The 14,501-nt window shown below is 45.7% G+C and overlaps 1 protein-coding gene across 3 annotated transcripts in view; it reads left to right on the top strand.

Moving 5' to 3' along the window:
- ZNF366 (zinc finger protein 366) overlaps positions 1 to 14,501 on the top strand; it is a 74,270-nt gene that overhangs the window by 53,748 nt on the left and 6,021 nt on the right. For all 3 annotated transcript variants that reach the window (XM_003981055.4, XM_045061865.1, XM_045061869.1), the window contains exons 3-4: positions 2,662 to 2,853; positions 12,983 to 13,157. In XM_003981055.4, coding sequence (XP_003981104.1) covers positions 2,662 to 2,853; positions 12,983 to 13,157 — 367 coding nt within the window. The remainder of the gene's footprint in view (positions 1 to 2,661; positions 2,854 to 12,982; positions 13,158 to 14,501) is intronic.

Genomic DNA, 14,501 nt, shown 5'->3' with positions numbered 1-14,501 from the left:
AGGTCACTGGAGGACTTTGCTCAGCTGAGATAACATCTCTACCCGGCCATAGTGTGTTTCATTTGATAGGTTAGGACAAAACATGGGGCATTTTTTTTGGCTCTGCAGTGGAGATGAAATGTGTGGCTGCCTTGTGGGCAGTGCACAAACAACTCCTGCCCCACAAAAGGCACCTGTAGATACCATCCAGAGAGGAGGCCCCTTCCAAGTGCAGGAACCCTCAGCAAAGAACCTGTACTGAGATTCACCCACAAAGGGGACCATTGCTGATTTCAGGGGCTCCTACATGTGTGGAAAAGGAATCAAAGATGCATTTCAGAACATATAAAAATTCCATAAGATAGTAGAAAATGAAGTCAAAATGGGCAAAGCAGCCTCATATCTGAAACATCTCACTGGAATTAGAAAACAAAATGCATTTTATTTTTTTCAACGTTTTTTTCTTTTATTTATTTTTGGGACAGAGAGAGACAGAGCATGAACGGGGGAGGGGCAGAGAGAGAGGGAGACACAGAATCGGAAACAGGCTCCAAGCCATCAGCCCAGAGCCTGACGCGGGGCTCGAACTCACGGATCGTGAGATCGTGACCTGGCTGAAGTCGGACGCTTAACCGACTGCGCCACCCAGGCGCCCCAACAAAATGCATTTTAATTCATAGTGTCAGCAGTGAGAGGTAGTGTTTATATAACGGTTGCTGTATATCAGGTGCTTTACTTCTCATTTAATCCTCTTTAACAACTGGAAGAGCAACCTGCAGATACTATTCTAGATTCGCAGATGAAGACGCTGAGGCATGGGGTGGTCACCCAGAATCTTGGACTCCAGCACCTGACTCTGAAACACTACTGTCCAGTCTTTCTCTTCTCCACCCCCTTCCCTCCCTCACCCCTGAAAACCCCTACAGGCTCCCTCTCTGATTTCACTGATCCTATTAGTGACAAAGTGGCTTCCGTTGTTCCCGGAGTTGTGTCTGGGCTTTCATTCACTTGAGTTCTAGGCCAGCCCATAGGTGAATTTTACCGTGAACATAGAATTCTCTGAGAGAATTCCAAAAACAGTGATAAGTAGATACTTCTCCTTGGTCCCAGGTCAGCTGAATCATAGATGAGTGTAGAGGCAATCTTGAGAAGAAAAATGCTGAAGTAACTTTTAAAAAACATCAAGAACATAATTTTCGTTAATTTCAAAAATTTAAATTCACTGATTGAATATGCAACACACTTAAAATTCATCTTCTTAGGAGGGCCTTAAAATTTAGGTCTCTTCATTAGTATATATCCATACTCTTCTGCAATCATCTAGACTCAAGAGTATTCCAGCTGGAAAGAGTCCCTGGCTCATGACCCACCATCTTCAAATGAGAGAACCATCACCAGGAAAGGCCATGAAACTTGCCTACAGTTACATAGCCAGTAAATGGTTGGGCAGAGACCTGACCTTGTCCTTGGGTGCCATGGGCTCACCAAAACTGAGGACTGCTGTTTTATTATCAAGTCCCAAATTAAAGAAATGGACATATAGGCAGAGAGACTCAGAGGTAAGCTTGGAACTCCTCTCTCCCAGGTCATTATGGATACCAGGCAGTATGTGTTTTATTAGGTACAGTTGTTAACTAAGCAACTTGTTATAATTCCATAATAATTTTAGTTTTAATGCCATGGTTCTCTAAGTTTTCCTTCTGAAAAGTCATTCTGTGTTAAGATAGCTTGCAAAGGCCTTTTCAGGGAAGCACTGGTTAGTTGGGACTAGCTAATACTCTACTCATGCTATGAGGTCCTGGAAATGTTTTCAAGTGAGGACATTAATGCTTAAGTATTCAAATATCCACTGCCAAATTTCTCTATAGGACAGAAGCTAGCTGAGCAGAGGCTCCATAGCCAAATCACATAGAGGTCACTATGACCTATGGGAGCCCAGGTCACTGTGACCTATTGTAATTTATTGAACAGTAGATATGAATTGTTCTCCTGGGATTTTCAAGTGTATTAATGAGAACTCAAGAAAACATTGGTTTTCATATGAGAAATGATATTATCACTTTAGGAGGTTTTATTTTTTTTCATTATCATGAAGGGTAGATTATAGACTCATTTCACAGTGCTCCTACCAAAATCTTTTTAATCCCCAAAACTGTTATTGTGGAATTAACCCATGTAGCATCAGGAACAACAAAAGCAGTAGCGTTCTTTTCCTCTAAAGTTCTGGCTTAGGGGCGCCTGGGTGGCTTGGTCGGTTAAGCGTCTGACTTCGGCTCAGGTCATGATCTCACAGTCCGTGAGTTCGAGCCCTGCATCGGGCTCTGTGCTGACAGCTCAGAGCCTGGAGCCTGTTTAAGATTCTGTGTCTCCCTCTCTCTCTGCCCCTCCCCTGTTCATGCTCTGTCTCTCTCTGTCTCAAAAATAAATAAACGTTAAAAAAAAAATTAAAAAAAATAAAGTTCTGGCTTAGTTAATGGCTTTCAGAAGACAAAAAAAGATTACGTAATCAACACCTTTCAAGAAAACAGCAGTTAACAAGGCTAAAGCCACACCATTTGGAACTCAACATCTGTCACCAGGCTCTTCATGGGTTTGTGTGGCAAACAGAAGAATGAAGACTACAATTCTGATGAAAGCCTGTTACCTGCTAACCACAGTATTTTTGAATCTGCTTCCCTCTAGGGTGTGAAGGAACACAAATGTGGGATTTGCGGGCGGGAGTTCACTCTGTTGGCCAACATGAAGAGACACGTGCTGATTCATACCAACATCCGCGCCTACCAGTGTCACCTGTGCTACAAGAGTTTTGTGCAGAAACAGACCCTCAAGGCACACATGATCGTTCATTCTGACGTGAAGCCTTTCAAATGCAAGGTGCGCAGTGGGCCCTGGGAGGAATGCAGACAGGGAGGACTCTGAGGGTTGTACAAATGCCCAAGGGGAGAGAGTCTCCAGGAAACTTCCTACTATGTTTCACCAGTGGGGTCACTGAGGCTCAGAGTAGGTCTTTGGCTAACCCCAGGCCCATCTGCTGCTCTGTTCTTTGTACCACACCAGCCTTTAGTTGGTCCCTGAGAAGCCTGTCCTATTGGTCTCACTGTGGAATCAGTGTGCAGGGGTGGAGGGAGCCAGTAGAGGAAGTCTGAGGGTGGAAGGCCCATTGGGAAATGAGGTTGTTAAAGGATGAAGGTGATGTGGAAAGTTCCCATTCCAGAAAGAAGCAATTGAGTATAATAGTGTTCTCCTTACAAGCCAATGAGTGAAACACAGAAAGGAGTCACAGAGTCTTCTAGCACTGCCCCCTCCCTTCTCACACTGCACTCCCCCACCCCCCTCCGCCTTCCTGACACTTGGACTTCAAGTGTAATTTGAGGACAGGTCTCTGAGGCAGGATGAAAGAGACTCCAAGGTTAGTCCTCTGACGACCTTAGAAATGCTTGTTTGGGCCAAGGAATAACTGTGAGCACAGTCATCTGAAGTGTTTCTTTGTTCCTAAGTACCATGGAGCTCAGGGATTTTGAGCATCTTCATTAAAATGTCCGCATCAGATTCATTTGGTTGAATTGCTATTTTATCAGCTGAGAAAATGTGTGAGTTGGAGATTTGTAAAACTCAAGGCATTGACTGGTATTATTTAGAAATGCTTGGGCTTCCCAGGCTTTTCCCCCTTCTTCCCATCCTCTCCCCACATTGTTTTCCTTCTCCACTTCTAGAATGAGAAGGAATCTTGCTGAGGATTGGGTAGTTTAATGTACTGGCACGTGCCATCCCCATCGTGAAGAGAGAGAGCTGAGGGGGAAGGAGAGAGAAATCACACCCTCAGATATTGTTAGAGCCTTTCTGTTTGAAATGGAAGTTTCCCTTCTCTGTCATTGCATGTCTTATAGGGTCCAGATGATATTCTCTGTCCATCTGAGGGGCGGTTCCTGCTTTAATCCCTCTACAGCATGTCCCCTTTCCCCCCCTTCTTGAAGGAACCCCCTGTGAAGCTGACTGCTTTCCTGTGTTGGCCATTCCTGGACAGGGTGAGCGGGGTCAGGAACCAGAGCTTCCCTAGACCTGTGTGGGCATTCTCTGCAGGTGGGGGAGGGAGGTTTCTCCCTCCAGCCCTTTCCTGCCACCCACTTGTGTTTCCCCTCCTTTGCTTCAAGTTCCCAGTGGTTTGCAAGTCAATTTATGTCCATCTTGAGTCATCTGAGTTGAAGGAGAAGGAAGCTGCATGCAGAAGGGGCTACATAATTGATAGTGCCTGATGCAAAATGAAAATGTAAGGCCCCTTGTTCAAATGTTATTAAGAAATTTCGAGATGGTACAAGTAGAACATTACACCAAACTCAGGACGCTTCTGAGATGGGGCTGGGTGTGACTGCATTGGTCACACACCCACGAAGCTAGCCCTGGCCACATGAGCCCAGGGACTCCGTATATCACTTCTTCTCTCTCTGATTAGGCACTTGGATTTCCTTCCCGCGTCCCACTTTGAGCCTTTCGCTTTTAACAGAGCTATTCCTGCCTGCCAGGAGTTTGCTGTCTCCTAAAGTCAAGGTGCAAACGGGCACTGCTTGCCACTCCTCATTTGCTGTGCTGAGTTTACTCTTGGGCTTCCAGCATGAACTGTATTTTTTATCAAACCAACTGGTGGCAGAACACATACATTGTTAAGGCATGAAGGTAGCCATGCTTGTGGTCCCTTCCACCCATGTCCGGTCCAACTAACTCACACTTCTGCCTTTTCAAGTCAGGTCCAGGAGTAGTTGTGAAACCGGGCAGAAGATACCTCTGAAATAAGGGATATGTCAGGGAGCAGAGCCGCTGCAGGAAAAGGGCTTGCAGGCTGGGTTTGATCTGGGGACGCAGAGGCAGTTCTGTTTGCCTACCTCAAGGGCCTCAGGGTGGCCTGGAGGATTTCTTGGACCAGGTGGTACCCGAGGATTTAGAGGATTCTCTCTGGTACCAGGACACAGAAGACTGCATGCTGTAGTGCAACCTGGGCCCAATGATGCAGTGAACCAGCCCTGCTCAAAGCTTTATGTCTCCTTTCATGAATCACTGCCCCCTCCTCCTCCATCCACCCCAATGATAGTGCACATACATGGTTTAGAGGGTGCCTGACGATCAACTTTATGGTTCAGAAACTCAATATGACCTCTCCCTGAGAATGGTTTAGGCTCTGGATGTATGCTCACACCACCAGATTCCATAAGAGAAGGGCTTGTAATATAAGTTATGAGCTCTGAAATGATGCACAGTTTATACTCTTCAGTACCAGATGGGCCTGGTGCACGAATTGGACTGGTCATCTGCAAAGGCATCCTTTTCCTGGTTGGGGGGGTGGGACAGGTTGTCCCAGAAGACCACACTTCGGGTCAGGTGGCTGCCTCGGAGAGTGTATCTACTATCAGAAGAAAAATAATTGGATGTTGAAGGGTATTTTTGTCACACAGGTGGCCCTTCTCCCTTCTTAGATGTTTCTTGAATGAGGACAGGCATCAGTCACCTCAATGGAGAGCCCTCTGCCTCCTGAAAAGTGCCAGAAGCACTGCCAGGGTCCTCCTCCTCTTTGTCCCCATGTCCCCACAAAGCGCTGCCTTTCTTCACTTCAGAGGAATCTCAGAGCATGTCCGAGTTTACAGATCACATGACAGGGCTCTTTGTGTCCTGTCCAGGCTCCAGATCCAGATCCCACTGTTGGGTGGGCCATCTCGAGATGGTGTCCTGTAGCCTTTGCTCCCCATCAGTGTTGTTGTGGATTCTTGGAGTCCTGGTAATGGGTAGAGGTTGGTGGTGCTTTGGGAGTTAGGTACAGGATGGAGGGCCGTTTGCTCCTTGCTACAGAATTCAGAGTCAATCAGACACGGGTGACTGGCTGGCTGCATAGTGATGTTGGAGAAAAGGCCCAGACAACTAAACCCGAGCTTTATTGTAGTCACAGGGAAGGGTTATTCCCCTCACACGGTTGACATGGCTAGCAAAAAGACACAGGCCTTGCTCCAGTCGTACTCCAAGCGTCAGCTCTGTCTCCTTTACTCGAAAACTTATAAAAAGGGGAGACTGTTTCAATAACGGGTTCTAATTTCTTAGGATTCGCACCACTAAAAATCCTTCCAAACATACAGCCCTCCCCCTGTTGCAACATGAAATGGTTCTCTCTGCCCCGTGCTCAGTGGAAACAGCTGTCCACAGCAAGCAGAAACATTCGCTTACTGTGAGATTAAGCATTAACAATAGGATGGAAAATTAGAGGAGAGGAAAGGTTTCCATTCTGTGTTTCTATTTTTTTTTTATATATAAAAAAAATTACTGCCCTTCTGGGCTCTTATGCTATTGGCTCCACTTCTGGACTCCCTGCTTCTTGGAGCCAGCTGGAGTATCTCCAAAGACCTGCGCCTGTAGACTTAAGCCATGTTTCAGAAATATGCTTCCCAGATTCTGCGTAAGCATGCAGGGGTTGATTTGGATGCTATCCTTGTAGAGCCACACTCCATAATAGCAAAGAACCAGCTGCCGTCTTTGGGAAACCTGTCCAGGAAAAGCAGCCATCCAGAATTTCCGGGACAAATTCTCCTTTGAGATGGGTGAAGCCGGGAGCTGCCTAAGTTATGAATCACCAGGTCATCTGCAGCCTCGTCTGAAGTAGAGGCCTGAAGACAGAGGGCAGGGCTGATAGAAGAGGATGAGGTCTCCTTGAAAAAGGTCCCCACCACCTTTGCCACCATGGCTTTGCTTCCTACTCCAGCTCTTGGATGCCCCATGGGGGACAAACCAGGTGGGGGCTTTTAGGGGCCCAGGACTTTGGGTCCAAGCACTCAGGCTGGCATTGAGGGGGTTAAGGCAGTGACCAGATAGCAGCCTTTTGGCAGCAAAGCCCTCCTCAGCAGAAGGAAGGATATAGCTGTATGAACTGCCTGCTTAACAATGCCTCACATGTCCCCAGGGGCCCGCCTGCAAATAGATTTCATCTTGCTTTCTCTTGTACTTTTCAAAGCTTCCTGTTTTCTCACGGTCCTTTTGGACAGTTTACAGTCTCTCTCTCCCTCCCTCCCTCTCTCTCCCTTTGAGGAAAGGAACACCCTTCTTATTAAAAGAGAGAGAGAGAGAAGAATGTAAGGGAAGGGCAGTTTAGCAGAGGCCATTCTCCTCGGCCGCAGGCTCCAGCTCTTTGACCTTTTCTCTTAGAATAGGAAAGCACAGGCTTCCTGGTGCATCTCAGTCCTCAGGCTCCGATTAGGCTGGTTGGCACGAAGTAGTGTGCCTCTTCTTGGCTTTGTGGGCCTCTGGCCCAGTGCTGCCCACTGCCATCACCCAGTCTCTGCACCCAGCTGACTTCTTGGTGAGGCTGGCTGTCCATGCTGTCACTGCAGCTCACAAGAAGTTACCTGAGGTGTTTCTAGCCCTGAACCAGGGAGGGAAGGGGCACAAGGAGGCCAGAATTCGGAACTGCTATAAGGATGAGAGAACAGGGCATCGGCCAGCTGTTTAAATGGCTAACTGAGAGTCTGGGTGCTGCATAAAGGGCTCTCCCAAAGCCTGCAATTCAGGATGAATCTTGTCTTTCCATCCACATTTCTCAGTGCTGGGTCAGGTACAACTGCTTCCATTTCTATATGCCTCAAGTGACCTGGCAATTATTACTCAAAAGGATTCCTTACTTCATCCTCCCTTTCATATTTCCTCCAAATAATTGGTTTAAGAAGTAGCCTTATCTTTGAAGAACTATTTCCAGAATTTAAAAGAGTCTACTAAGTACATGATAATGATAGTAATAAGAGCTACTATTTATTGAGCTCTTACTATTTGCCAAGCCCTTTACATGAATTATCTCATTGGATCCTTACAACAACCTTCATAAGAAACTATTATTATCACTGACATTTCACAGAAGAGAAAATGGGGCAAGTTCTCTATCCTTCTGGGGTCTCACCATCACCTCTCTACTTTGCTATCTCAAAGCCTAATTATCCATGCAACCCATTTTTATTTTTTTATTTTTTTTTAATTTTTTTTATGTTTATTCATTTTTGAAAGACAGAGAGAGACAGAGCACAAGCAGGGGTGGGGCAGAGAGAGAGGGGGACACAGAATCCGAAGTAGGCTCCAGGCTCTGGGCTGTCAGCACAGAGCCTGATGCGGGGCTCGAACTCACGAACCGTGAGATCATGACCTGAGCCAAAGTTGGATGCTCAACCAACTGAGCCACCCAGGCGCCCCATGCAACCCATTTTTAAAGGACAGTTCGAAACATTTGTTGCAGGGGTGCCTGGATGGCTCAGTCGGTTAAGTGTCTGACTCTATCTCGGCTCAGGTTATGATCTCACGATTTGTGAGTTCAAGCCCTGCATCGGGCTCTGCACTGACAGCATGTAGCCTGCTTGGAATTCTCTCTCTGCCCCTCCCCTGCTTGTGTTTGTGCTCTCCCTCTCAAAATAAATAAATAAAACTTAAAAAAAATGAAAACAAAACTTTTGTTCCCATTTTCTATTAAATGTTGAAGTTCACCTCCATTTAAAAAGTAGGCATAAAAGTGGGTATTGATGGGGGCTCCTGGGTGGTTTAGTCAGTTCAGTGTCCAACTCTTGATTTCGGCTCAGGTCATGATCCCAGGGTCGTGGGATCAAGTTCCAAGTCAGGCTGTGTGCTGAGCATAGAGCCCACTTAAGATTCTCTCTCTCTCTCTCTCTCTCTCTCTCTCTCTCTCTCTCTCTCTCTCCCTCTCTCCCTCTCTCCCTCTCTCCCTCTCTCTCCCTCTCTCTCCCTCTCTCTCTCTCTCTCCCTCTGCCCCACTTCCCCGTGCTCTCTCTCTCTCTCTTAAATAAATAAATAAATAAATAAATAAATAAATAAATAAATGTGAGTATTGATGGAAAAGCTGAGATTTAATGCCAGAGGTACACTAATACCCCTCACTAGAGGAACTGAAAGTTCAAGAGGGGCAGACTGGTTGAGATGGCCACATGTCCCATGAAATCTGAGATACCACCACTCCAGTAGCTTCCTGTGTCAGTACCTACCCCTATTTCAATCCCCACAGACCTTGGCAGGAGATGATTCAGCAAGTCTTGACTTGGGCAAGCTCTTAGCCTCACATGTCATGATTATAGGGGGCCTTGACATAGACTGACTGCTTTTCCCAGGAGAAGAAAGAAACTAGAGTTTTGGTGCTCCCTCCCAACTCTTCTTCCTTCCAGTCTACCTCCCCTTCTCTACTATGACAATTTTTCTGGGAGCTCACATCTCAAACCCCACCCAAGGGTGCCTTCTTTAATTCACCCAGTTCTCTTCCTCTGGCCTCTCTTTACTAACAGTGACTGAAAAGTCCCCCTCTGAATTTCACAGACATAAAATGTCTTCTATACTGATGGATGGTCTTCTAAGAAAGATGAAGAGGCCCAGTATTCTGGATAAGGACCAAAGGGCTTTGTGGAAGAGCTAGAGGGCTGAAAGGAAGTAGCGAAGGGTGCCTACCACAGAGATGTGAATAGTGTTCAAGTACCTTGGGTCCTGAGTTACCTGTCTCTATCCTTCTGCCACTGAGGATTTTGGCTTACAAACTAGTGTGTATAGGGTTGTACATATTACAGTGAGGGAAAAGAAGAGGGTTGGCGATGGCTGCTTTTTGGATTTTTGCACAGGGTAGTTGATATTTTCCTGACTTGTTTGTCTATTCCCCAAGCCAAATACTTAGGTATTTATTAAGTGTTACTATGTGTGTAGACCTGTGCTTGATACTGAGGTTGGCCGCAAAGAAAAGGAAGGAAGCTCTTGCATTTCAAAAGATAACTTAGGGTACCTTTTAATGCTCCAAACATCTTTTAGAGTTGACACACCTCCATTCAACCCTGTGAACACTCTCCATTGGTTGGCCCGTTAGGCTACCATAAATCATGAACTATAATACACAAAAAATAGATTTTACCAACAGCACAAAAGTGCGTCATTTACCAGTCACCCTCAGATAATATAACTGACCAGACATGCCCTACAGTGGACCTTCCCTAAGGCCATATGCCTTGACTTCAGGGGACAATATCATTTTAATATCCTAATATATGCATGTACCACTAAAAAATGTCCCAGGAAGTTCAGCAGTGGATGAATTAAGTCAGAAAAACATTATAGTAGAAAAACACACACTGGGTTATGTTAAAGGATCATAAAATGTGGCTTGTCCAAAGCTAAGGAAGTAGGTGGAAAATACTTATCAGTAGCCATTCTTTTTTCTTTCTTTTTTTTTTTTTTAACATTTACTTATCTTTGAGAGACAGAGAGAGACAGAGCATGAACAGGGGAGAGGTAGAGAGAGAGAGAGAGAGAGAGACAGAGAGACAGAGAGACAGAGAGACAGAGAGACAGAGACAGAATCTAAGCAAGCTCCAGGCTCTAAGCTGTCAGCACAGAGCCCGATGCAGGGCTGGAACCCACAAACTGAGAGATCATGATTTGAACTGAAGTTGGACACTTAACCGACTGAGCCACCCAGGTGCCCCTATTAGTAGCCATTCTGATATTTGTGCCCCTCTATGTGTGTTGGGGTGGGAGTAGGATGGGGAAGGGAGGTAGGACTTTAGGGCCCATGAATTCCAGGACTGTTCTGACCACCGAGTTGCAGCAGCTGTGGCAACAACAAACAATTGGTCATTATCACAACTGTGATTTCTATCTTGCCTCTAGTTCAATGTTGAATAAAGTGCCTGAAAATACTTAATGAAGAGACTTTATTCTGTGTCAAAATAAAAACAAATGGCATTCTATACATTCTTCAAGGTTGAGCTAAAATTCTCCTTTATAAAAACCTTTCAGACTAGTCCAGCTTCTGATATCTCAGCAACCAGAGATAGTAACTAAAAGTAGAATCCCTACCCCTTTATAGGAGCGAAGTACAGAAGGCACCCATCTCTTCAATTCTATCTAGCTTAAACGACCATGAGACTCATCCAAGCTTGGACTAGTGCAGTAGTCTAATTAATCTTCCAGCCTCCAGCTTCTCTCCTCCTTTGTGTCTTATGTTTAATCACCCATGGCTTGTGCTGTTCTCAGATCTTTTGCTGCAGGCTCACTCCAAATAATCAGGAACCGTCCCGTGAACCAAATGAGATCTCCTTTTTCTAAAATGACTCAAGACTGGAAATACCTAATGTAGATTCAAAGCTAATTCAAATCAGTAGATTCAAAGCTTTTTTCCCCCCTTGGCCAGGATAGAGAACTGGATAAACTAAACTAATAAATAATACTCTGCCAGAACTTTCACCTGTGCAAAGTTGAATCACAGACTGATGCATCTTACAAAACTGTCTCTATTGAGAATAAAAGAAAGCGAGTATCCATCCCACATGGAGGGATGTTAAAGTTAGATCAACACTCCCAGCCTTTCCCCTCTCAGGTCACCTTTTCCAAATGAATGTGCTGTGCAGCTACTCTGAACACTGAGTGTGGGACACCAGTATGCCAAGTTCATTCTTGCCAGTAAGGAAGTAAAAAGGGGAAAAGTACTTAAAAGTCCCAAATGTGAATCATTTAAAAACACAGAAACAATTATTCATTATCCATGGGTGGATTATCTGTGACAAAGTTGTCACCCCAGCTGGCTGCCTCTTACCACCTAGCATTCTTTGCAGTTGGTCTTCCTACGTCTCTGTTTGTTAGATCTACGCACTCTTCCATGGCTCCTGTAACTCCCATCTCCGTGGCAACCTGAAGAAAACAGTGCCTTCATTCATAAATACTCAATCCAGTACCCCCAACATCGTCCCTGAAAATGTCTCTCAGTGCAAAAGGAAAACTGGTGTCAGCCTCAGGGGCCACTGTGCCCTGACTTCTCTCTCCAAGGATCTTTCACTCCATATCACTGCCCTCACAGCATGGGCCTCTGAGGTTAGGGAGGGAAGGAAAATGTTCCACTCGGGCCTGAGCACAGACACAAAACCCTTCTCTGTATTCCTCCCGGCACAGCCAAGGAAGGGCTGGGTTCTCCAAACCCTGCTCTGCTAGGGCCGGGGGACAGGAAGAGGGCGGAAAGCACCCAGAGCAGTGGACTCCGTTTTATACCTTCCGTATCTGCATGAATTGCCTTTGAAAAGGCAGTTCTGTTCTCTCAAAAGAAGTTGGAGAACCACTTTTCTGACCCATCATGCATCTGCACTTTGTTACAAATAGAAATGACAAAATGACAAAAAAAAAATAAAAGAAAGAAAGAAATGAATGAAACATGTTTACACCTGAGATCATATTTTCAGGCCTTCAAATCTCTACCCAGAGAAAAAGACACACTCCTTCTTTAGATCCCTCTTTTGTTCCTTCTAACTTTGCTATCCGTTCCAATAATAAGCAAATTAAAAAATTAGAAATGCATTGCATGATACAGTCTCACAGAAGTTATATTGAGGGCACAGAGGATGGTGTGGTGGTTGGCCATGTGACCTCTGGTGTCTAGTGGCCTGGGTTCATTATCCCAGCTTCAGCACCCATTAGCTTTGTGCCTTGGCCAAGTGCCTTAATCCCTCAGTTTGCCCATCTGTAAAATGGGGATGATACAGCACCCACCTTATAGGATCGATATAATTAAATGTGATATTCCATGGTAGACCTAGGACAGTATCTTCCATGTTATAAACGTTCCATAAATATTAAACAGGTAATCATATACTTATTATTAAAATGAAGCACACTTTGAGCAATTGCTTCTCAGCTCAGCTTTTCTCCTTTTCTGCAGCTCGCACTCGAAAGAAGCCTTACTAGCTTTGCAAGTTTTGCCATGAGTTGAAAAATCCCTGTGCGATAGGAACACAAGCCCATGAATCCATCCCTCCCTGCTCCACCTCTGGGCCTGGGCGCAGTCCAGACCCTCCCTGACTTCACTGGGGACATTCTACTTGGAGGCCACTTAAAATGCCAAGATCCAAACAAAGTGAAGGCACATCCGTCCTCATGCAGGCCTAGGTGTGGGTTCACCTGGGCAGGACCCACCTCCACGAGTAGCCTGTCTCATCCTCTTCATTGTTTCTGACAGCTGTGTGGGAAGGAATTCAACCGGATGCACAACCTAATGGGCCACATGCACCTGCACTCCGACAGCAAACCCTTCAAGTGTCTCTACTGCCCAAGCAAATTCACCCTAAAGGGGAACCTGACACGCCACATGAAAGTCAAGCATGGAGTCATGGAGCGGGGCCTCCATTCTCAAGGTAATCACTCTTCCAGGAAGCACCCAAGGCTGCTGGGGCTGGTGGATGACAAAAAAGGGAGCTCAACTTGTTTTTAGGGGGCTTTATTGTGGGGGGGGGTATTCTTATTGTTGAAAAAGGGATCATAGTGTCAAGACCACAGCAGAGGAGCAGAAACAGGCTTACAGTGTTATTCTAACAAATACAGTAGTACTATCTGAAGGTAGTAAGTAAAAGCGAATTACAGAGGACAGATGAGAACATCATAACCATGCAGTCAGTACGATTATTAGCTCTTGCTTCAGACACCACATCAGGTGCCTTGCCTCCTTTAATCTTGACAGCAACTCAAGGCTGGAGGAACTTATATTATCCCCATTTTACAGATGGGGGGAACTGAGGCTTCAAGAGAGTGATTTGCCCAAAGTTGCTCAACTGAAAAAGTGGCTGAGTCAGGATTGGAACACAGACCTTCCTGACATTAAAGCCTTTATTGTATCCATTTCATCGCACTGCTCTTAAAGGACATGTGGTTTTTTCTTTTTCTTTCCTTTCTAAAAAACAGGCATGTAAGCTCTGCCTCCACAGAAGGATGTGTGTAGCAGGCTGGGTCTCCTGTTCATAACTAGATGCACCCAGGGACGGCTTTCCTGCTTGGCAGGGCTCACTGGCCCATCTGCAGAGCAGGGGCTTCCGTCTCCCCCACTGAGCCCGAAGTAAACTGCTAAGCAGTTCTCGCCCCCTCAGTGCCACGGCCCTTAGCTGTGACGAGTTTATGTTCCAGATCCACTGAGTTCACCAGGTTGTTCTCTAGTTACTTAATCAAGCAGTCCTTCAATGAACAGGCAATAAATGCACCTCTGTCCAAAGCAGAGCCCTAGGTGCTGCAGAAGATACTGGGGGGATGAGACCATCTTTGCTCCCTAGAAGGTCTGTGTGTGAGGAGAGAAGACACACATTTATGGACCTTACAAAATCATGCTAACCACTGTTTGCTGATACCAGTATGATTAAAGCACGGCAGTAGGCACTTCAGAAATCCTATTGCTTGTGCCCACAATGTCCCAAGGTAGACTGTGTTGTTCTCATTTTATATAAGAGGAGACCGAGGCCAAGGGGGCACGACAGGTCTGAAGGCAGAACTGGGATCCCAACTCGGGAATTTCTGAGTTACACCAGTGCTCACCACACCAGGCAAACACAGATTTGTTCGTGTTGCCTGCTTCTCTTACCCTTTCCAGAGAGCTGGTCAAGCAGGCACACGTATTCATAAATAAGATGCACACATACACCTGCAGCATGAAACAGAATAATTATAGTTTTCATATTTTTCACCAACTGAGCTTATAGTGCTCCTGAGTTACA

The sequence above is a fragment of the Felis catus genome, chromosome A1, assembly GCF_018350175.1.
Source record: "Felis catus isolate Fca126 chromosome A1, F.catus_Fca126_mat1.0, whole genome shotgun sequence".
Classification (NCBI taxonomy): domain Eukaryota; kingdom Metazoa; phylum Chordata; class Mammalia; order Carnivora; family Felidae; genus Felis; species Felis catus.
The sequence above is the reverse complement of the archived record's forward strand: the minus strand, read 5'-3'. Positions and strand labels throughout refer to the sequence as shown.